Source organism: Muntiacus reevesi, chromosome 20 (assembly GCF_963930625.1).
Source record: "Muntiacus reevesi chromosome 20, mMunRee1.1, whole genome shotgun sequence".
Lineage (NCBI taxonomy): Eukaryota > Metazoa > Chordata > Mammalia > Artiodactyla > Cervidae > Muntiacus > Muntiacus reevesi.
In genome coordinates, this window is record NC_089268.1 from 17,494,257 (window position 1) to 17,515,941 (window position 21,685).

The 21,685-nt window shown below is 48.2% G+C and overlaps 1 protein-coding gene across 4 annotated transcripts in view; it reads right to left on the minus strand.

Annotated features, from left to right (window-relative positions):
• Nucleotides 1-281: 281 nt before the first annotated feature.
• CCND3 (cyclin D3) overlaps nt 282-21,685 on the minus strand; it is a 90,655-nt gene continuing 69,251 nt past the window's right edge. The window contains exons 2-6 of one of the 4 annotated variants that reach the window (XM_065912296.1): nt 17,177-17,256; nt 5,651-5,866; nt 2,554-2,713; nt 1,958-2,094; nt 282-1,472 (exon numbers count right to left, since the gene is read on the minus strand). In XM_065912296.1, the coding sequence (XP_065768368.1) occupies nt 1,305-1,472; nt 1,958-2,094; nt 2,554-2,713; nt 5,651-5,821 (636 nt within the window). In that variant the 5' untranslated portion in view covers nt 5,822-5,866; nt 17,177-17,256 and the 3' untranslated portion in view covers nt 282-1,304. Of the gene's footprint in view, nt 1,473-1,957; nt 2,095-2,553; nt 2,714-5,650; nt 5,867-6,773; nt 7,087-17,176; nt 17,257-21,685 lie in introns of those variants that run through there. The other 3 variants (XM_065912293.1, XM_065912294.1, XM_065912295.1) reach the window with 3 other exon arrangements.

A 21,685-nucleotide genomic window follows, 5' to 3' on the forward strand; every position in this document is an offset into this window, starting at 1 on the left:
CTCAAGCCGCATTTTCCCCGTAAGCCATGTGGTTTTAGTTGTGAAATTTTGCATGGTACAGTGATTTTTTGAAATGCACACATCAGGTTCTACAGCCCAACTTAGGATATCACAGGCAGAGACCATATGGCCCACAAAGCCTGAAGTATCTACTCTGGCCTAAGACAGAAAATGTGTGATGACCTCTGCTCCAGACATTGATTTTTATCCTCTCTTACCCCATGCAGTGAAGAAATAGACTTTCCCACAGACTGCCCTCTAATCCAAGAAGCCAAAGTCAGTTTTATTCAAGAATCTTTATTATAAAGGTAGCATGATGGTCCTCAGCCACCAGCCTGGACCTTGTGGCCTCAGGAAAGACCTGTGTTAACAGGGCCTGCCTCCCTCTCCAGACAGGGGGCTTGGTCATGGCCAGGTCATCCCCTGCTTCATCCCGCAATGCCCTCCACTCCTGGGGGATGGGGCAGAGGGCCAAAGGGAGAGGAGGGCATGGCCCCACCCCAGGCATAGCAGCTCCTTGGCCACGAGATCCTCTAGCGAGTAGCAGAGGGGAGGAATACAGCAACCACCAGGGTTACCACCCCTGCGGCAGGGGGAGAAGGGCCCCACCGCACCCTCATACAGTTGTACTCAAAGTAATTAATAAATTAAAACAACTTCCTTCCGCACTGACACCCCCCTCCCCCCAATCACACAGGAGAAGCTGAGCAGAAAGCAAAGCGAGGAGGTTGGTTCCTGCCCCTGGACGGTGGCGGGGCCCCTCCCTAGGAGCAGCTAGGATTATGCAGGGCCTCCAAGTGCTCGGAGAGGGGATGTCCACTCTTGCCCCTCACATGTGTCTAGGACATCTGAGTCATCTTCAGAAAGACCCCAATCCAAATGCAGTAATTAGGGAATCCCCTGGCGGTCCAGTGGTTAGGACTCCGAGCTTTGTCTGCCAGGGGCTCAGGTTCAATTTTGGCAGTTGAGAGCCCCAGAGATAAGGGAGCCCCTGGAAAGGAATGCTGGTACATGTGTTACACTTCAATGTCATCTCTGGCCAGTCCGGCCCACCCCCAGGAGAGCTGAGCTGGCTGGGTGCAGGCAGGAGGAGGAGGAGCCGGACTGGCCCCAGCCGTGGCCGGCCAGGCCCGTTAGTGCACACTGCAGGGATAGGTAGGACCTGACCCCTGTGGCTGGCAGGGGCAAGGGGAAGGAGCCCCCTCAGGCTTCAGCTGTGGCATGATACCATTCCTGCAGCCAGGGAGGTGGGTGGCAGGGTCCTCTCCAGCTGTCGGCAGCCACGCGAGGGGGCCTCTTCAGGGCTACAGGTGGATGGCCGTGACGTCTGTGGGAGTGCTGGTCTGGCTGGGCCCCTGGCTGCTGGAGCCTCTGGGGGCTTTGGGTGCTGGGCTGGGAGAGGTCTGGGCGGCTTCCCTGAGGCTCTCCCTGAGGGCAGCTTCAATCTGCTCCTGACAGGCCCGCAGGCAGTCCTGGGGACAAGGGGGAGTGGTAAGGAAGATCTGCTTCCCACCCCCGCCTCCCCCGCTCCCCCGCTCCCCCAGCATCTGGCAGCAGGTACAGGAGGACAGCTCCCAGCACACAGGGAAGTCTAGGGAGGTTAGGCCACAGCCCAACCCCAGGAATCAGCCTTCAGTTCTCAGAAACTGGCAAGAGGATGTGGCAAGAGGGTGTGAGAGCAGCCCGACATCTGACACTGAACCCCCCACCCCCACTCCTGCATACTGCTTAGCAAGAAAAGGGTACTCAGGGGCAGTGCCTTTCGGCCCACCCGCAACACTTGCTCTTCTCCAGACCAAGGCAGGAGATAAAAGACCACAGAAGCCGCAAAGGTGGGGCACTTGAAACCTGGAGTGGAGACCAGCTTGGGGGTGGCCCACAGCACCCTCTGCTGGAAGCTCAGGGGAAAGTGCTACCTTGTGAGCAGAGGCCGTTCGCCCAGCTGCCCAGCACTTACCACTTCAGTGCCTGTGATCCCTGCCAGCAGCTCCGTGAGCTCGTCCCCAGACGTGGAGCAAGCACCCAGGCCTTGCACTGCAGCGCCGATGCTGCCCGTGGCAATCATGGATGGCGGGTACATGGCAAAGGTGTAGTCTAGGAAAGAGAAGGGACCATGAGGTAAGGATGAATACCAGCATGCACCTTCTAATTCCTAGAAAGTGCCAGGCTGTCTGAATAGAGCATGGGTATACTGGGACACCCCAGCAGTGAGGGGTGTCAGACAGCAGCCGGGGAGAGGGTCAGGGTAGTAAGTGACCCAGGCCAGGAACCAGAGAGGGAATGGGTCTCTTCCTGGCATGGACACAAGGTTACGAGACCTGGCTTCTATTCCCAGCTAAGTCACTAAGAGAGCCTGGGCAAGTCACTTCTCTCTAAGTCCTTGGTGTCCCTGAGATCCCAGACAGCTCTGCTGCTTTTCCGTATTGATACTGGGGGCTCAGGGAGGATAGGATTTTCTCAAATTTTGAGGTTATAAACCAAATCTAGTTCCCTCTCACCTTTCCAAGTCTTCTGATTTCCCTGGCTTGGCACGTGTGTGTGTGGGACTCTTACCTGTAGCACAGAGGGCCAAAAAGGTCTGGGCGTGCTTCTTGACCAAGGCCTGTCGGTCGCGGGGCAGAGAAAGCCGGTGCAGAATCAGGGCCAGGAAATCATGGGCAATCACTGCGGCCAGGTCCCACTTGAGCTTCCCCAAGACCAGCACCTCCCAATCCTGGAGGCAGAGGAAGAGGGCGGGTCAGTGGCTGAAGAAGGGAAGGGGAGGAAGTAAAGTGGAAGTCTCACAGGGAGCCAAGCCCATCACACTTGAAGGTCAAGACTCCAGGTCTGCTTTTGAACTTCAGGACTGGCACTGTGGAATGGGGAGTCCAGGGCAGGGAACAGCTGAGGGCACTTGCCTTGAGCATCCACTGATCAACTTCCTAGATGCCAGAACTACATGCCTTACATAAATTCCTCTTTTAATCCTGCTGGGTTATCTTTTTGGGGTACAACAGTCCAGGCCTTCTCTCGACTTCCTGCAAGACTGAGCAGGCCTCCAGTCGTGGTTGAAAGAAAAGTCTGCAGACTTTTCTGCAGGAACTGGAGGAACTGGAGGAACTGGAGGCTCTTCTGGTGTGAAGCAGAAAGACTCCATAATCCCAAAGATTTGTGAAAGGGGAGATTGCTAGCCTCTGCCCCAACTCAGCATGCCCGCCAAGTCCACACCTCTTGAAGAAACTGGGGTGAGCATGAGGCCCTTCCTCCTCTGACAGCCCCTGGGCCAGCTCTGAGGTTCCTCAAAGTGGAGGTTGCCCAACCCAACCCACATCCCCTTGGGGGGACACTGGGGTGGGGGGCTGAAATAGAGCAACCCATTCCACCTCTCTGGCTGAAACCCACAGGGCCTAGTGTCATTTGAGTCTCAGGGGGAGAAGTGGAGGTCAAGGCAGACAGGATGGGTCCAGGTGATCCCTGAGGGGCCAAACCATCTCTCCACGGGCCCCAGCCTCCCTACAACTGCTGGGTCCTGAGAGACTGGGAGCCCCACCCAATCCACTCCTCTGGGGTTCCCAGCCCTGGCCCCATTTCTGAGTTGCACACAAGAGGATTTCTTCATTGTTTTATCTCAGGAAGGAACTCATGGGTTTGACCCCTTAGTGGAGTAGAAATGGCAACCCCACCCAATCTCTTTTCAGACCCCTGTCACAGCTGCCCCTCTCCTGGCCCCCACCTAAGTGTCATGATCTTCAGTGTCTGGCAAAGCCTCACAGAAATCAGCCTGGCCTGGAGCCAGAAGAAGTTGGGCAGAGAAGTTAGCATTCTACTCCCCGTGCTTGTCCCAGGGGTCAAACTCCTAACTCAGAAGGCAACGAAAAGCATCCAGCATCCAAGGAACCCATCTGAAAGGCAGCTCGGAGTCGGGAGGCGTAGGGTCCTGCGTGGGGGGAGAGTGGCCACCTTACCCTCTATCTGGGCAGCCCCTGAGAACATCAGTCCTCACTTGACAGAGAACATACCCCTGGCAGCTTCCATCCATCCCTAACCTCTTAGGCCACCTGAGCCCTAGAACACCTCATCACCCTCAGTGCAACACTGAGCCACGACCCTTCCTTCCTCCTCTGGGCCCCCACCTTCTCTGTGGCACAGGATTATTTGGACTGACTGGTCTCTGATGTCCCTTCCAACTCTGACCTAGGAAGTCATCGATCGACGCGCTCCACCCCCAGCTCAGGCAGGGGGAGTGGGAGGAGAGGACTTTTGGCCTGTTCTGAAAAACTGCCCTCACATAAAGGCACACGTCCCATGCTAATCTTTTCGCAAAAAGGACGTCCCCTTCCACCAGCCCAAACCCCTCCAGAAACATCTTGCTCTCTAGCCCTGGAAACCAGCTCCACCTTCAGACTTGCCCAAAACTACCAGATTCATCACAAAGAGCTGTGGAGCCTCCCAGATTCCCAACTCTGGCCTCCTACTCCCATCTCCGAGAGCTACTTGGCAGGAAGAGGAATCCCGTTCCCTGACAAGCAGCACTCAGGGGCCCCAGTACCCTGGCTTTCCTGGCCAGCCAATCACAGCAGCCAGCACGCTGCCCTCCTCCCCGGGAGATGGGGCCCAGAGACGCCTCTCGGGTCAAGAGAAGACTCGACCGCTGTAGAGCAAGGTGGAGGAAGGTGCCAGCTCACCCCTCTCCCCTGGGTCCCCCAGGAGATGATCTGCACGCCCCCAAATAACCTCTTCCAGATCCAAGCAACTCCCCACCTCCTCTCCAGGCTCAGTGGGGAAAGAGAACCATGACTCCTCTGCCCTGCCTCGGGAAGAACCCAGCCCAAGTTCCCAGCAAGAGGCCCAGGGAGCCACTTCCCAAACCACAGGAGTGACAGCAGCTCCCCACAGGGTTATGAAAGACCTTGGTCAGGGTGGGTGGGCCGGGGAGAGGGCATCATTATCACGTCGGAAGCAGCTGCAGTTCAGCCCCAGTCTGTGCCTCAGCACTGGCCTTTGGCTAAAGGGGAAAAGATGATTCCACCAGGCCTGAAGCAGCTGCTCCTGAGAGCAGAGGTTCTCAGGGTGAGACTAGGGAATGGAGGATGAGGGAAGGAGCTGGTTCTCCTGGGATATAAAAGGAAGGAAGGAAGCAAAGTGGGATTGAACTCCTCGGCCCTTCCTTACAGCAGCTGGGGCCTGGCTTTAATCGGCTCTGGGAGGCTTTTTGATCACAAAGTCCACATACTGGGAGACAAGACTCAACCAGGGCGGCCCCTTCCCCCACATGAAGCACATTCCACTCCCCCACTCCAGTGGGGGTGCACAGGCATGTCCTGCTGCTGCCAATAAATAACTCATGCTGGCTGTGTAAACCCAGAGGCAAAGTACTAGTGAGTGTAGACATGCAGTTTGACTTGTTGCTATCTGGGGGAGAGACCAGGAAGGAGTGGCACCCCCTGGAGGTCAAGACAAGGGGATGTGGTTCATGCTGGCAGGGCAAGCCTGAACTGGGGCTACCCTGACCATCACACCACACTGCCCCATCTTTTGCAAAAGGAAAAAAAAAAAAAAAAGCTGCTACCTGCCCAGGAGCAGGAAGCCTCCGGAGGTCTTAGCTTTCCTCTTCCTGGTAAGGGAGGAAGGAGGCAGGGGGTGCTGGGGGGTGGGGAGGGTATGCACGCACCCGCAGCTGGCGGGGAGAGACAGAGTGGTCGGTGTAGATGCACAGTTTTTCGATGGTCAGGGGCGTCGTCTCGCGCAGCTTGGAGGCCAGTAGCATGCAGACCGCACCCAGGAGCTGCAACTGCGCCTTTCGGGTGGGGACGCAGGACAGGTAGCGATCCAGGTAATTCATGGCCAGGGGGAAGACTTCCTCTTCACAGCGCTGCTCCTCACACACCTGAGGGAGGGCGCACAGTCACTTCGGGGGCAGAAGCTTAGGAAACGCAGCAGCAACTAAAGGCGGGGGGGTGGGGGGGGTGCGGTGCGCTGAAGGGAAGTGGAATGGGGAGCAAGACACGGGAGGGGGTAGGTGTACTCGCAGTGACAAGGACTAACACGCAGGATGCGCCTTCCCCAAGGTGACACCCTCCCACTTCCTCTGCGGTGCCTCCTTTCCCCGGGGGTGGGGGGGGGGGGGCGGGGAGCGGGATACGCCAGAGGCTCCCTTCCTTCAGGAATCCAAACTGAGGCTGATCCCCACCTCCGAATACAGAGGGTGAGGGGTTCGGAAGAGTCACCCACAGGAGCCAGAGAACTGGGACCTTACCCCCATTACTGCCACCCAGCGCACACACCCAAAAGGAAGGGAGGAGACTCCAGCGGCTGCCTCCCGCACTTTTCATTTCCCTGACGGCCGGAACAGCGCGCCACCCCCACCGGCTTCCCCGCCAGAACCCCCGCGACACACACGAGGAACCGGCTCTGTGGCGGGGGCGGCCGAGCCCAGGGTTTTCCAGTCGCGCTCTCCCGAGAAGACCGGGCGTGGAGTTGGGGGAGATTTTTGAGAGAAGTCAGAGGGGAGAGGGTGGCCCTCGCCCCGCTTTCCCGGCCCGAAGACAGGGTTATTTGGGGGTGCCAAACGCCTGGCGGTCAGGGTCAGGGTCAGAGAAGGGCAAGAAAAAGACAGCACGGAGGCAGCCGGCTAAGGGCGCGCGAGTGAAAAGTCCAGGCCCCGGCGATCTGCGCCACACAAACATCTTGCTGATTGTTGCTGAGGACCAGGATGTCCCGACAGGGCGGCCCCGGGATGTCCGGAGCCCGGGACGCGGGGGTGACGGGGGAGGGGAGACCCGCCCGGGCGCTACCTCCAGCATCCAGTACGCCAGCATCTTCCGCATGTGCGGCTTGATCTCCCTCTGCACACACTGGAAGTAAGAGGCGCGGGGCACGTAGCGCTCCTCCAGGCGGAGCAAGCTCTGCAGGACACGCTGGTCCCCTAGCAGCCGCGGGTCCGGCCCGGCCCGGGGCGCGTGCCGAGTGCCCTCGCAGCACAGCAGCTCCATCCTCGGGCAGCGCGCGGGCAGGGCGGGAGTGCAGGCTCGAGAGCCAGAACGCAGGCGGCGGGCCGGAGAGCGCGGGGCGCGGGACTGTGGCGCTGGCGCTGGCGCTGGCGCTGGCACTGAGCGGCCGAGCCTCAGCCCGCCCCCGCCGCCGCGCGCGCGCCGCTCCCCTGACAGGCGCCCCGCCCCTCGCGACCGAGTAGCAACCGTGGAATGCTCAGACGTCGCGACGCTCCGGGGGCGGGGCCTCCGGCGCCCGGACGGAAAGGGCTGGCGGGCGCTCCCCCTCCCCCGGGGCGACCGCATTGGTCGGCTGGGCGCGGGCCGCCGGCTTCCGGGCGCTCCGGATCCTTCTGACCACCCGGTGGTAGAGGAGTGTGCTTTGGCGGTGGGCCTCTCCCCGCTCCCCCCCACCTCCGAGCCCTTCCATTTTCGCCCCCAAAGGTTATTCATTCATTCGTCAAACCCTGCTTCACCCGCTGCTTGCTCTAGGGAAAGTAAATAATAACAAAATAGCTAGATCTTAGGTGAGACTGGTCTGAGCACTTATGAAAATCTTAATGAAGAAGCTGTGGGTTAGCTCTTATACTGATTTTGCAGTTGAGAGAACTGAAGCAGTAATTATAATAATAGTTCGTCTGCGGCAGAGCTAAGATTGGGAAGCCGACGATCCGCCTCCTGAATCTCTGCTCTACCCCATGGCTACTTAAACTGATCCCCGAACCAGCAACATCTGCATCGCCTGAAAGCCGGTCAGAAAAGCAGAACCTCAGGCCCATCCCCTGACCTACTTGATCAAAATCTGCCTTTAACAAGATCCCTGGTGATTGCTGTACATATTAAAGTGTGAGAAGAGACAGTCCTAAATCCGCAAGCTTGAGAACTACAACAGGGCGGAAGGGTCAAGGATTCAAGGCCTCACCTTGTCTGTCATTAAGTCGGCTGTGTGGCCTTGGACAAACCCTGACGTTGGCCTTAGTTTCCGTGTGAGGAAATGATGGGCGGAGAAACTAGCTCCTTTCTGCAGGAGTTTCTTGCTCAGATTTTATCAAATCTTCCAGGGGCCACTTTTACCTCCCAAGCTTTGGGACTTTGCAGTGTCTCCAAAGCTGGATTCCGCGTGACCAGGAGGCAAACACACCACAAGCCTCCAGGAATGCTCCAAATGGCAGGAGGCCATGGGGACCCCTGCCGCTCCTGGGGTCCTCCAAGGAGGCCAGACACTTAGGAAATGAGTTACTAGAGAAATGACACTCTATATAAGAGATCAGTCCTGCGCTAAGCATTGTCCCAATGAATTGTTCTATTTTATACATTTTTTGTTGTTTGCATACCATGGCAATATTCAATGCATTGTAGAAGACAGAAAATACCAATGTCACGCAAGAAAGTAAACAGTAAGTACTGGCAGTTTCACCATCCAGATTGTTGTTGTCCTTCAATCACTAAGTCATGTCCAACTCTTTGGGACCCCATGGACTGCAGCATGCCAGGCTTCCCTGTCCTTCACTATCTCCCAGAGTTTGCTCAAATTCATGTCCATTGAATCAGTGATGCCATCCAACCATCTCATCCTCTGTTGTCCCCTTGTCCTCCAGCCCTCAATCTTTCCAGCATTAGGGTCTTTTCCAGTGAGTCAGCTCCTTGCATCAGCTGGCCAGATAACTCTTTAAAATGACAATGTTTATTTTTCTAAAATTGTTCTATGAATAAACATATTTTTAAGAATGACATTATTGGAAACTATTTTGTAAGCTGGTTTTTTTCCCACAAAAAAGTATACTGTCAGCACTTTTCCATCTCATTAAATATTCTATAACTTTTAAAAATAACTACCTAGTAAACCATTAAGTGAATATAGCATGATGTATTTCACCAAAGCTGTATTATTGGAAATTTAGGTAGTTTCTAGTTCCTCCCTATTAGAAATAATACTGTAAAATATTTTTGTGGTAGTATTTTTGTGCACACTCATGATTATTTCTAGAAGTGAATTAATTTCTAGAAGTGAAATTTCTCAACCTGAAGTTATGAAACATTCTAAGGCTTTTGATACAGTTCTTATTACCAAATTTCCCTGCTGAAAGGCTGAACCAAACTAATGAATAAACATTAGATATCTACTTAAAAAAAAAAACAAAAAAACTACCAACTGGCAAGATGAAAAGTGGTTTATTAGTAATGTGTATAAATTTTTAAATTCAAGAGTTCTTGTTGTATCAGTGTGAATGTGGGCTGTGTACCTTCTCTGATCTTGTAAGTCTTCTACTCCTGTCTTCAAAAATACAAGCAAGAAGTTTCTTGAGCTAACTAATCATTGTATTGCACTCTTTTGTTAAAGAAAACAGTGTATTTAAAACTATGAAAATTAGATATGAAGTTAAGGGGAGGCAAACGTGTTGAAGCGTACAGGGCTTTTAGGGTGCAGAGGACTAAAAACATAGCTTTTGAAGTTAGTACATAACCAAAAACCAGTTCTGTCCTGGATGTTTCTTTACTTTCAGAATTATTGAGTAGGACTGTTCTGTTAAGAAGATGGTGCATCTTTGATGAGAGAGTAAATCATCATTTTTTTTCCCCATAAGTATACTATTATTTCCCCCCATTTTACAGAAAGGGAAACTAGTACTTTAAAGTGGCTAAATAATTTGCCCAAGGTCTCAAAGCTAATATGGTCGAGCCTAGATACAATCTAGTGAGTCTGGCTGGAGAATCCATGCTCTTAACTACTTTCTTCTACTGCCTCTCGTGCTGATCTATAAGGGCAAATTGATTTATTAGTTGTTGATTTAGTGAGGAAGGGGCACAGAAACTATCCAGTCCTGGGAGCTTGGGAGTGAGCCTGCACCCTGGGGAAGGGGGCTCCTGGTGAGCTGGGCATTTTGAAGGATACCTCTGCCTCGCCCTTGACTGGGATTGACATGCCCAGAGCAGTCATCTGGGACCTCAGGCCGAGATCAGACAGAAGCCGGCTGGCTGTCCCCCAAGGAGGCAGGTGAACTCAGTGCCAGGCCAGGGGAGAGGAGTTCCTGGAGGGTTGGCTGATCTGCCTGGGAACTTCACCAAGCACCTCCATCTTAAAGGAACAGGGGCTCCCCTCATTTTTTATAAAAGAAGGGGGGGAAAAAAGACAAAGCACTGACCAGGGCCAATATGGGGAGGAGTTTCTGCCCAGGTGCATTCAATTAGAACAAGTTGCTCAATGAAATGGCAAATGAGAGGAGGGGTGGGAATGGAATGTCACAAGCCAGATGAAAAGCCCCAAGGAGGAAGGAAACAATGCTTTCTTCCTCTTCTTCCTTCTCCCACTCCTCCTCCTCTTCAGCATTGAAATGTCCCCCTCCTAGAACTGAGGGGGTGAACAAGGTGATGGGTGAGGCCCATCACCCCACGGGCTACATTCTATGGGGCTCAGTTACCTTCGGACCCATTCAGATGACAGGTAGAGAGGCGAGGCAGCCTGGGTGGGGCCTGGGGCAAGTCTGCTTGCCTTCAAGGCCGGGGCTTACCTTTTCTTTTTTTGTTCAATGAGAATAAGAATAGTTTCAGCTGCAAAGGGATTCTGAGGACTAAACAGGCAGAAAGTGTCTTGCCTGTGCCTGGCCCATTGAATGCCTATGAGCCTTCAAAGATGGTAGTTTGTTGTTGCTATTACTATCTTTCCCTCTCTTAAGGAGTACCCTTTACTCTATGAACATACACCCAGAACCCCTCAGAGAAAAGTAAAAGTTTGAGCAGCAGAAGCCATCCTTCTAGAATGGCAGCTCCATTACATTTCACAGTGTAAATAAAGTGAGTGGTCAAGGGGACGGTGATGAACACTGGAGGGCTTGAGGCCACATCACTCTGTCCCTCCACCGACCCTGGCTGTGTGACTTTGGACAAACTGTACCACCTTTCTGTGCCTCAGTTTCCTTTTCTGAAACTAAGAATGACAGTAATGAAACTGTGCTTCTGTTGCATGGTTCTGTTGCTAAGCAAACCTGCTTTCTTGAGTGATCATTAACTTACAGGGGTCTCCTATACTTTTTTCTCTACTTACAGTCCCCTAGTGGGATTAACTTTTTAATTACTTGCTTTATCCCTTTACTCTGTCTCTATGAGTAATACCTCTCCTTCGAGTGGCTAGAAGGATGGAATGCACTCATTCGTGTGAAACACATAAAACAGTGCCTAGCATATGGTGAGCCATTTTTAAAAAGTTCATTGTGATTGTGGTACTTAGAGACACAAACTTCTTTATGTGTACAGACTGTTTGTGATAATAAATGTAACACAATAGATGTGGAGGCACATGGAAAATAAAAATGCCAGGGATTACTGCAGTGATGGTGAAGATTTGGCAAATTCTAACATATGAAAACTGGTCTGATGGGCTATTATCAGATATCCTAGTTTTCGGAGAACTGGAGACACTTATGTGAATGCTATTCACACTATCCCCTCCCCCCCAACTTTTGACTTGGAAATATTTCAAAACGACAGGAAAGCTGCAAGGATAGCAGTGACCACTAACACACCTTTCACCTAAATTCCTCTGTGTATTCTGCAGAACTATCTGAGACCTAATTACAGACATCATGATTTCTCATCTCTACATGTTTCAGTCTGGGTCTCCTAAGAATGCAAGTCTCCCACGTAACCATGAAACAATGATCCCAATTAGAAATGTATACTAATACAATACCACAATCTGCATACCAAGGTCCCCAGCTGTTCCGGTAATAATCCTTCATAGCTTTTCGCTTTCTCAACCCAAGATCCATTCAAGGATCGTGTTTGCAATGTAACCTCTAATTTCCTTTACTCTAGAACAGTTTCTGATCCTTTTTAAAAAGCTTTTGATGTACTTCCTCAGTGGTCCAATGATTAGGACTGTGCTTCTGCTCCAGGGGGCACAGATTTGATACCTGGTCAGGGAACTAATATCCCACATGCCTTGCGCTGTGACCGAGGGGTGGAAAAGTCTGATAACACTGGTATTTTGGAAAGCCAGTTGTTTTACACAGTGTGTTCCAATTTGAATGCATCTGATTGTTTTCTCCTGACTAAATGAAGATTAATAAATATATTTTTGGTAGAAATATTGCCTAATGATGTTGTGTTCTGAATGTATATTTTTGAGTGGAAAAATCAAGCACTAAACCAAACTGGGGGCTTCCTGGGTGGTTCCGTGGTAAAGAATCCTCCTGCCAATGAAGGAGACATGGGTTTGATCCCTGGTCTGGAAGGATCCCACATGCTGCAGAGTAATTAAGCCCATATACCACAACTACTAAGCCTGTGCTCTAGAGTCTGGGAGCCGAAGCTATTGAGCCCACATGCGGCAACTACAGACGCCTGACAGCCCTCGAGCCCCTGCTCCGCAACAAGAGAAGCCACCATAATGAGAAACCTGTGCACCGCAACTAGAGAGTAGCCCGAGCAGCGAGGAAGACCCAGCACAGCCAAAAATAAATAAATAAATTATTTTACAAATTAAAAAAGAAAAACCCAAACATAATTTTTTTTGAGGACTCAGGAGACACTTCAGGGCTTACAGTGATCAAGGTCACTATTTGCAGCATCTGCTGTACAATATTTTAGATCTGTACTCTTCAAAAGTTCTTGTTCATCCATTCCTCAGTAAAAACTGAGCATACTCTTCCAGTAGATATAGAAGACTTAATTTAGAAACTATGTCCAAACCTGCTGCTCTAACATATTATGTCCATTATACAACACACGAAAAAAATATGAAGAATAAGACAAAAATACATAGATCAGAATTTTTCACATTTTCTTCCCACCCTACAGTGGAACATCTTACAACCAGTGTTCACCATGATTTGTTTACTCAGCTCCCGAGACAGGCTCCACTATTGATCAGAACACTCCCAGTGAGTCCGGACGGACCTTAAAAATGTCAACAGTGCTACCAAATCAGAACGGGCACAGGAGCTGACCTGTTTGCTGTTTCTATTTTACTCAGGAGGCTGCCTTCTTGACAACTTCACACGGATGTCCAGAAGGCACCTCTAGACCCAACTTCTCCAAAACGGAGATCCTCAGCTTTCCTCCAACAAACCTCCTTCTCCCACCAGCTTCCCCCATATCAGCACGTGGCAACTCCATCCTTCCAGCTGCTCAGGCCAGAACACTTGGGTGTCATTCTTGACTACTCTCTTTCAACTCCCATATCCACCCATCAGCAGACCATGGAAGAGTCTACTTTCAAAATATCTATAAAATTCCACCCTCTTTTCTTCTCTTCCTCTGCCACCTCCCTGGTCCAAAATCAATTCTTCCTTGTCCTGACTGGTCTCCCACATCCAAAGCATTACTCATTTCTGGTTGGTTCTATGTCCAAAATACATCTCCAGTCCTTGCCTTTTCTCTATTTCTGCTTCTCCCACCCTGGTCTAAGCGGCATCATCTGTTGTCTGGATTGGGATGGTGGCTCCTAACGGGCATCCCTGGTCCACCCATGCCCCCTCCGGTCTAATCTCAACCCCCAGGCTCTCCATTCACTCACGCAAATGTCTCTCACTCACCCTGCTCTGGCCACACTGGTCTCCTTATTGCTCCTGGACCATACCAGGCTACATGTTCCCTTTGTATTTGCTGTTCCATCTGCCTGGCATGTTCTGCCCCCCGGGCCCCCATGGCCCTGCCTTTGGGCTTTGACTAAAGTCACATTTCTCCTACAGCCTTTCCTGGCCACCCTACTCCAACCCTGATTGCCCCCGGGCCCCTTCACTGCTCGATTCTTCTGCTTACCACTAATCACTGACATAGACTACACCTCACCTCCATGTTCTGTTTGCAGTCTGTCTACTCCACCCCACCGAAACAGAATAGTGCCTGGTTCATAATAAGTGTTTAAACTTTTTTTTTTTTTGCAAGAATAAATGAATGCATGAATGAGACAAACTGGATGTGAGAAAAACACCAGCACAATAATCACATGGTTGAAGGCTGCTGCGCGTGGAGGCAGGTCTGGAATTAAGCACCAGAACTTCCAGCTTTCCTGGACGGCAGCGGGCACAGTGGGTCCTGACAATGGAAAGAGCCATCAGGCAAAGTCACAAGGCTGGGGGCTTGGACCAGGGGGACTGCTGTACCCTCAACTGTGAGGTCCACGGGCATCGAGGTGGAAAGCAGCTGCACGTGCTACCTCATCAGAGTGGGGATTCGAATGCAGTCGGGCACCAGAGCACGAGTTATAATCCTGAGTCAATGTATTTGTAACAGTTTTGTGCTCATTCAAAAGTTGTATGTGCACCAGAACATCAAAACTGGGCCTTTATCAAGCTTCCTTTTAAGATACATTTATTTAATGAAAAACTATTAATTTTGAAAATATGAAGTAGGATATGGCAATTGTGAGGGCATCATGTGAATGACAGACAACTGGGAATTCATGGAAGAGGAAGAAAACAGCAGATTTTGGTAATTCCCTGGCGGTCCAGTGGTTAGGACTCTTCGCTTTCACTGCAGGAGGCATGGGTTTGATCCCTGGTTGGAGGAAGTAAGATCCCACATGCCCCGTGGTCTGGCAAAAAAAAAAAAAAAGGCAGAATTTTGAACCCAAAGACCTCAATTTAAGTCCCAAGACCTTGTTCTGTGCCAGCTATAAACCCAGAACCAAGCAAGTGCTTTAACTCTGGGAACTTAGTTTCCCCATCTATAAAAGGGGATAACAAGAGCTCAAACTGCTTAGGGGATGGTTCTGAGACCAGATGAAATAAAGCACTGGTTAAAAAACACTTAAGTTGGGACTTCCCTGGCGGTTCAGTGGCTAAGGCTTTGAGTTCCCAATGCAGGGGACTGGGGTTTGATCCCTGGTTAGGGAACTAGATCCCACACGCCCCAACTAAAAATTCTGCATGCCACAACTAAGACCTGGCACATCCAAATAAATAAATGTTAAAAACAAAAACAAAAAAAACCCTACTAAGTAAACTGTGAAGTACCAAGCAAATCTAAGGGGTGATTCAAAGGAATATCATGGAGAACCAGCAGGGATGGGGAATCTTACCTTGCCCTTCTTTGTGTGACCCCCAAAACCCCCACTATCACCACCCCAACTTCAGCTTTGCAAACAGAACCCAGATTTTGTTGTGATATCAGATGACTATTTCAGGAGAGGCTGGACACTCCTCTGTCTCAGAGGTTAAACCTAAATTATTCTAAACCAAACCAAGACAATTCCATAGCTGGTTTAGGAATGGGTAGTTGTTGTCATATTCTGACCATAAGGTGTGAAATAAGTGTTAAGGGGCTTCAATAAATGCAGTGCAAAAGAAAAAGACTCATTTCTGCCTTATGTGAGAATGGAGTAAGGCATGCTAAAATTTATTGGGTGCTTACTATGATTCGAAGTGCATGATTCTAAGAGTTTAAAAAACTAATTCATTTAATCCATATAATATTAAACTTCTGAGGTAACGGACTTTACCATCCCATATGACAGAGAGGTTAAGCAATTTACCCAATATCAGATACCTATGGGATCTGAAACCAGGTTTGGCTACAGAACCCACACCCTTAACCATGTTGCTGTGATGTCCAGAGCAGCTGCAGCCACCTTGCAACAATGAGGGAAGGAGCTGACACCTGAGAACGACATCTGAAAGATCAGAATGAATTTCTCCCCCTAATGTTGTTGAGGTGCTGATTTAACCAATCTTGGAACCACCTACCACTGGGCTTTTTGTGATGTGTGAGACAGTAAATTTTCCTCATTGTATAAGCTATTTTCACTCCCAAAATAAAAGTTCCTTTCTCTACTCTCATGCACACGATAGGATACCCTTCAATAGCAAATAGGCAAAGAGCTCCACCAAACATTTAAGGAAAAAGAAATTTCAATACAAACTTTTTCAGAGACTATAAGAAGAGGGTTCACATCTCAACTCATTTTTAGTATAATTTTGATTCCAACAAGTGCAATATGAGAAAAGACAATCACACTTATGAACATGAATGTAAAATCCTAAGCAAGATATTAGCAAACTGACTCCAGCAATATATAAAAAAGGTGATATGTTATTGACTTTATACAAAAAATGCATAGTTTATTTTGAATAGAATCACTATATTTTATTACACTAAAAGATTAAAGGGGGAAAAACCATATGATCATATCAACAGATGCCAAAAAAGTTTTTAATAAAATTCAACATCCATTTACAATAAGAAAAAACTCTTGTCAAAGTAGGGATAGATGGAAACTTTTCTAGTCTGATATAGGGCATCTATAAAACCCTACAGTGAACATCTTATTTAGTAGTGATGCACTGAAAGTAAATTAAGCAAAGTGCCAAGGATGCCAAGCCACTGGACAGAACTCTGAAGGCTTCAGCAGAGGCTGAAAAAGACCAAAGGTTACTGGTTCCCTTTACGTGGCCATCCTGTGTTCTCAAGGCCACCAGCGCCCAATGTTCTCAAGGTAGATCATCATCTTCCCACCCCTCTCTTGTACATTTTTTAAAGGCATTAATTATTTCTTTTAATTAATTAATTAATTGATTAATTAATTAATTAAGGCCACACAGTGTGGCATGTGGGATCTCAGTTCCGTAATCAGGAATCAAACTTGCACCCCCTCCACTGGCCATTGAGAATCTTAACCACTGGACTGCCAGGGAAGTCCCCTTAACTTGTACATTTTTTAAATGAATAGCATCATCTTTCTTCAGAGTCCTCAGATTTTAAGCTCTAGTGCCATCTTAGATTTCTTCCTTTATTGAGTTTCCTATACCAAATTAGTTACCTGGTCCAATAAAACCATTCCCTGAAGCTCACTTAGATCCTACTATTCCTATTCCTCTGGTAGACTTTTGGCAAATTTCTCAAAATTTGCCACTAGTAGTCCAGTGGTTAAGAATATGCCTGCCAATGCAGGGGACATGGGTTCGATCCCAGGGTCAGGAAGATCCCACAGGCCTCGAGGCAGCTATGCCCTGCGCCAACTACTGAGCCTAACAGTGTTCTAGTGCCTAACAGCCGCAACTGTGGAGCCCAGGCACCACACCTACAGAGGCTCGAGTGCCCTAGAATTTGTGCTCCTCCGAAACAAGAGACCACCACCACAGTGAGATGTCCATGCATCACAACTAGAGAGTAGCTCCTGCTCTCCTCAACTAGAGAAAGCCCTCTCCCAGCAACAAAGACCCAGCACAGCCAACAAATTAATTAATTAATAATAAAAAACAAGACTTCACCTTCCATTGCAGGGGGTGCTGGTTTGATTCCTGGTTGGGGAGCTAAGATGCCACATGCCTCAGGGCCAAAAGTCCAAAACCTAAAACAGAAGCAGTACTGTAACAAATTCCATACAGACTTTAAAAATGGTCCACATCCAAAAAAAAAAAAAAAAAAAAAAAACAAAGCAAACCCCCTTCACAGCAGAGAGAATTCATCTCTCTGAAGAATCCTTTTGCATAATCTAAAACTGCTTTCTGCAAACCTGGAAGTCTAATGCATGCATGCTCAGTTGCTCAATCATGTCTGATTCTTTGCCACCCCATGGACTGTAGCCTGTCAGGCTCCTCTATGCATGAGACTGTCCAGGCAAGACTACTGGAGTAGGTTGCCATTTCCTCCTCCAGAGGACCTTCCTGACCTAGGGATCGAACCCGAGTCTCAAGTCTCCTGCATTAGCAGGTGGATTCTTTACCACTGAGCTACTAGGGAAGCCCAAAGTCTAATACTCTGTCTTTAAAATGTATGTACAGTTGGCATGAGCTCCATAATACAGTCCTAATTGCTAAAATATAAAAATAATGGCTTAAGTTATTAATGGTTAAGGAAAATGAAACTCCATGGAAGCCATATATATCATAAGACTGACCCCGAAGGAGTTTCAAACCCTTCTTCTGAAAGGCCAGGGCTTCATTACAATTACAGAAGCCTCCCTCAGAGGCTCAAGGTCTTCACCCTGCTTCCAGATAGATTCAGGATCCATGGCCCAGAGCCATCAGATTAATCTCTCACAGACACGCCTTTCATCTCCAGTCCAAGGACCTGCTTATCAGTCAAATTTAAAAGTCAACCAGCCTGCCTTTTAAAGTTCTTCGAGAGAGCCAAGGCACCCTATCCCATTTTATCTCAGTTGGAACACTCCAGCCCACCTCAGAGCCTTATCACCCAACACTGGCATCTTGCTCCTTCCTTCAAATCTACCTCTCTCCTTTAAGGCCTAGCTCCTGGCCCACCAATTCCAGAAACTTCCAAGGTTGTAAGATTGAAAGATTCACAGAAATTTTGAGCCAAAAAGGTTGATGACACCCAGAGAGGGAATGGACTTATCCAAAGGCATACAACCAGTAAAAGGGTGTTACAGCTGCAGCCATGAAATTAAAAGATGCTTGTTCCTTGGAAGAAAAGCTATGACAAACCTGGACAGCATATGAAAAAGCGGAGACATCATTTTGCTGACAAAGTCAAAGCTATGGTTTTTCCAGTAGTCATGTATGGATATGAGAGTTGGACCATAAAGAAAGCCGAGCACTGAAGAATTGATGCTTTTGAACTGTGGTGCAGAAGACTCTTGAGAGTCCCTTGACCAACAAGGAGATCAGACCAATCAATCCTAAAGGAAATCAGTCCAGAATATTCATCGGAAGGACTGATGCTGAAGTTGAAGCTCCAATACTTTGGCAACCTGATACAAGAACTGACTCGTTGGAAAAGACCCTCATGCTGGGTAAGACTGAAGGCAGGAGGAGATGGGGACAGCAGAGGACAAAATGGTTGGATGGCATCACCGACTTGATGAACTTGAGTTTGAGCAAGCTCCAGGAGCTGGTGATTAACAGGGAAGCCCGGTGTGCTGCAGTCCATGGGGTTGCAAAAGAATCAGACATGACTGAGCTACTGAACTGAACAAACTGTGCTCATTGTATTCCCCAAAGATCGGAAACTCCTGGGAGTAGGTATCACATTTATTCCTAAAGTTTGTTTGGATAAAGTTTGTAGGATATATTCCTAAAGTTTGTAGGATAAAGACATGGCTGTGGTTCCAGACTTCCTGCTCAGGCAACTCCCCTGTGTGGAAGGCCTTTCGTTCACCTCTTGTCAGTCATTCACACTGGCAAAATCCAGTTTAAGTTTCCAAAATCAATAACCTCAGATATGCAGATAACACCACCATTGTGGCAGAAAGCGAAGAGGAACTGAGGAGCCTCTTGATGAAGGTGAAAGAGGAAAGTGAAAAAGCTGGCTTAAAACTCAACATTCAAAAAACTAAGATCATGGCATCCAGTCCCATCACTTCAAGACAAATAGATGGGGAAACAATGGAAACAGTGAGAGACTTTATTTTCTTGGGCTCCAAAATCACTGAAGATGGTGACTGCAGCCATGAAATTAAAAGATGCTTGCTCCTTGGAAGAAAAGTTATGACCAAGCTAGACAGCATATTAAAAAGCAGAGATATTACTTTGCCGACAAAGGTCCGTCTAGTCAAAGCTATGATTTTTCCAGTAGTCATTTATGTATGTGAGAGTTGGACTATAAAGAAAGCTGAGTGCCCAAGAATTGATGTTTTTGAACTGTGGTGTTGGAGAAGACTTTTGAGAGCCCCTTGAACTGCAAGGAGATTTAACGAGTCCATCCTAAAGGAAATCAGTCCTGAATATTCATTGGAAGGACTGATGCTGAAGCTGAAGTTCCAATTCTTTGGCCACCTGATGCAAAGAGCCAACTCATTGAAAAAGACTGATGCTAGGAAAGACTGAGGGCGGGAGGAGAAGGGGACGACAGAGGATGAGATGCTTGGATGGCATTACCTACTCACTGGACATGAGTTTGAGCAAACTTCGGGAGATAATGAAGGACAGGGAAGCCTGGCATGCCGCAGTTCATGGGGGTCACAAAGAGTCGGATATGTCTGAGTGACTAAACAAGTGCTGTTAATGAGCAGAAAAGATCCACACTTTTTCCAAACACACAAATCCAAGCCAGGTGACTTTTCTTTTTTAAAAATATTATTTGTTTATTTGACTGTGTCGAATTTTAGTTGTGGCATGCAGGATCTAGTTTCCTAACAAGGTGTGGAACCCGGGTACCCTGAATTGGGAGCTCGTAGTCTCAGCCACTGGATCGTCAGGGAAGTCCCCAGGTGACCTTTTCTTCCTTTTTTTTTTTTTCCTAAACATTTCCGCCAAGAGTGTTTGTATCATTTATTCTCTTATTCATTCATTTATTCCACAGATCTTCACTGACACCCGATCAAATGCCAAGAACCTCCTGAGGCCATGACCAATACAAGAACAAATAAAAGACAGCTCTTTTCTCTTAAAGGGAACACAATCTTCTGGGGGAAACAAAATGTACTTTGCTTTCCTTCTTAATAATTTACCTTTACTTGATTCTTTAATTGACTCAAGTATGTGGCTTTGGGGGCTTTGACTCATCATGTGGCCAGAAAGTTCTCTGAAATCAGGAATTGAATCTTCTAAATTTTTTTGTATCTAAGTAGACTATGTTCCAGTTAGTAGCATTTGTCCTAGTATGATTATAAATGATGCACCCTTTCATTCTCAAAAGTGTCCCAGATTGGAATAACAATTGTTGCTGAGGATATGGAGAAAGTGGAGCCCCCCTACACTGCTATGGGAATATAAAATGGTGTAGCCACTTTGGAAGACAACTTGGCAGTTCCTCAAAATGTTAAACAGACTGTTACCATATAACTTAGCGATTTCACTCCTAGGTAGATACCCAAGAAAAAATAAAAACATACATCTACACAAAAACTTGAATGTCAGAGCATTATTATTCATGATAGCCAAAAAATGGAAGCAATCAAATGTCCATCAACATATGAACAGATATAATGAATCATATTCGAGAATGGTCTAATGAGTGGTATTCAGACAATGGAAGATCACTGAGACATTCATAAAAAGGAATGAAGGGACCTCCTTGGTGGGCCAGGGATTAAGAATCCAGCTTCCACTGCAGGGGGTGAGGGCTGGAGAACTAACTTCTTGCATGCCCTGCAGCATGGCCAAAAAATAAATTAATTAATTAAATTAAATAACATTCAAAGGAATGAAGCACTGATGCATAGTACAACATGAATGAACTCTGAAAGCATTATGGTGAGAGAAGGAAGTCAACCAAAAACCCCACACATCGTATGATTCCATTTATATGAATTGTTTAGAATAGGCAAATCTATGGAGGCAGAAAATAGATCAGTGGTCAGCCTAGGTCTGGGGTGGTGGTACTGATGAGGACTGACTGCTAATGGGTACTGCATTTCTTTTGGGGATGATGAAAATGTTCTAAAATTAGATTATAGTGATGATTGCACAAGTTTATAAATATCCTAAAAACCACTGAGGTGTGCACTTTATATAGGTGAATTCTATGATATGAAAATTATATCTCAATAAAACTTTTTAAAAAGCATTCTAGACTTGGGACTTCCCTGGTGGTCCACTAGCTAAGACTCTGCGCTCCCAGTGCAAGGGGACTGGGTTTGATTCCTGGTCAGGCAATTAGATCCCACATGTTGCAACTAAGAGTTTGCATTCTGCAATTAAAAGATCCCACATACTGTAATGAAGACTGAAGATCCCACGTGCTGCAACTAAGCCCTGCAACAGCCCCCCAAAATAAATAGATACGAAAAAAAGGTGTTTCCGATTGAATAATAAATTATATGGTCACCTTTTACCTAGGGAGGCCTTAGCATGAATGATTGAGAGCAAAAGGTCTTT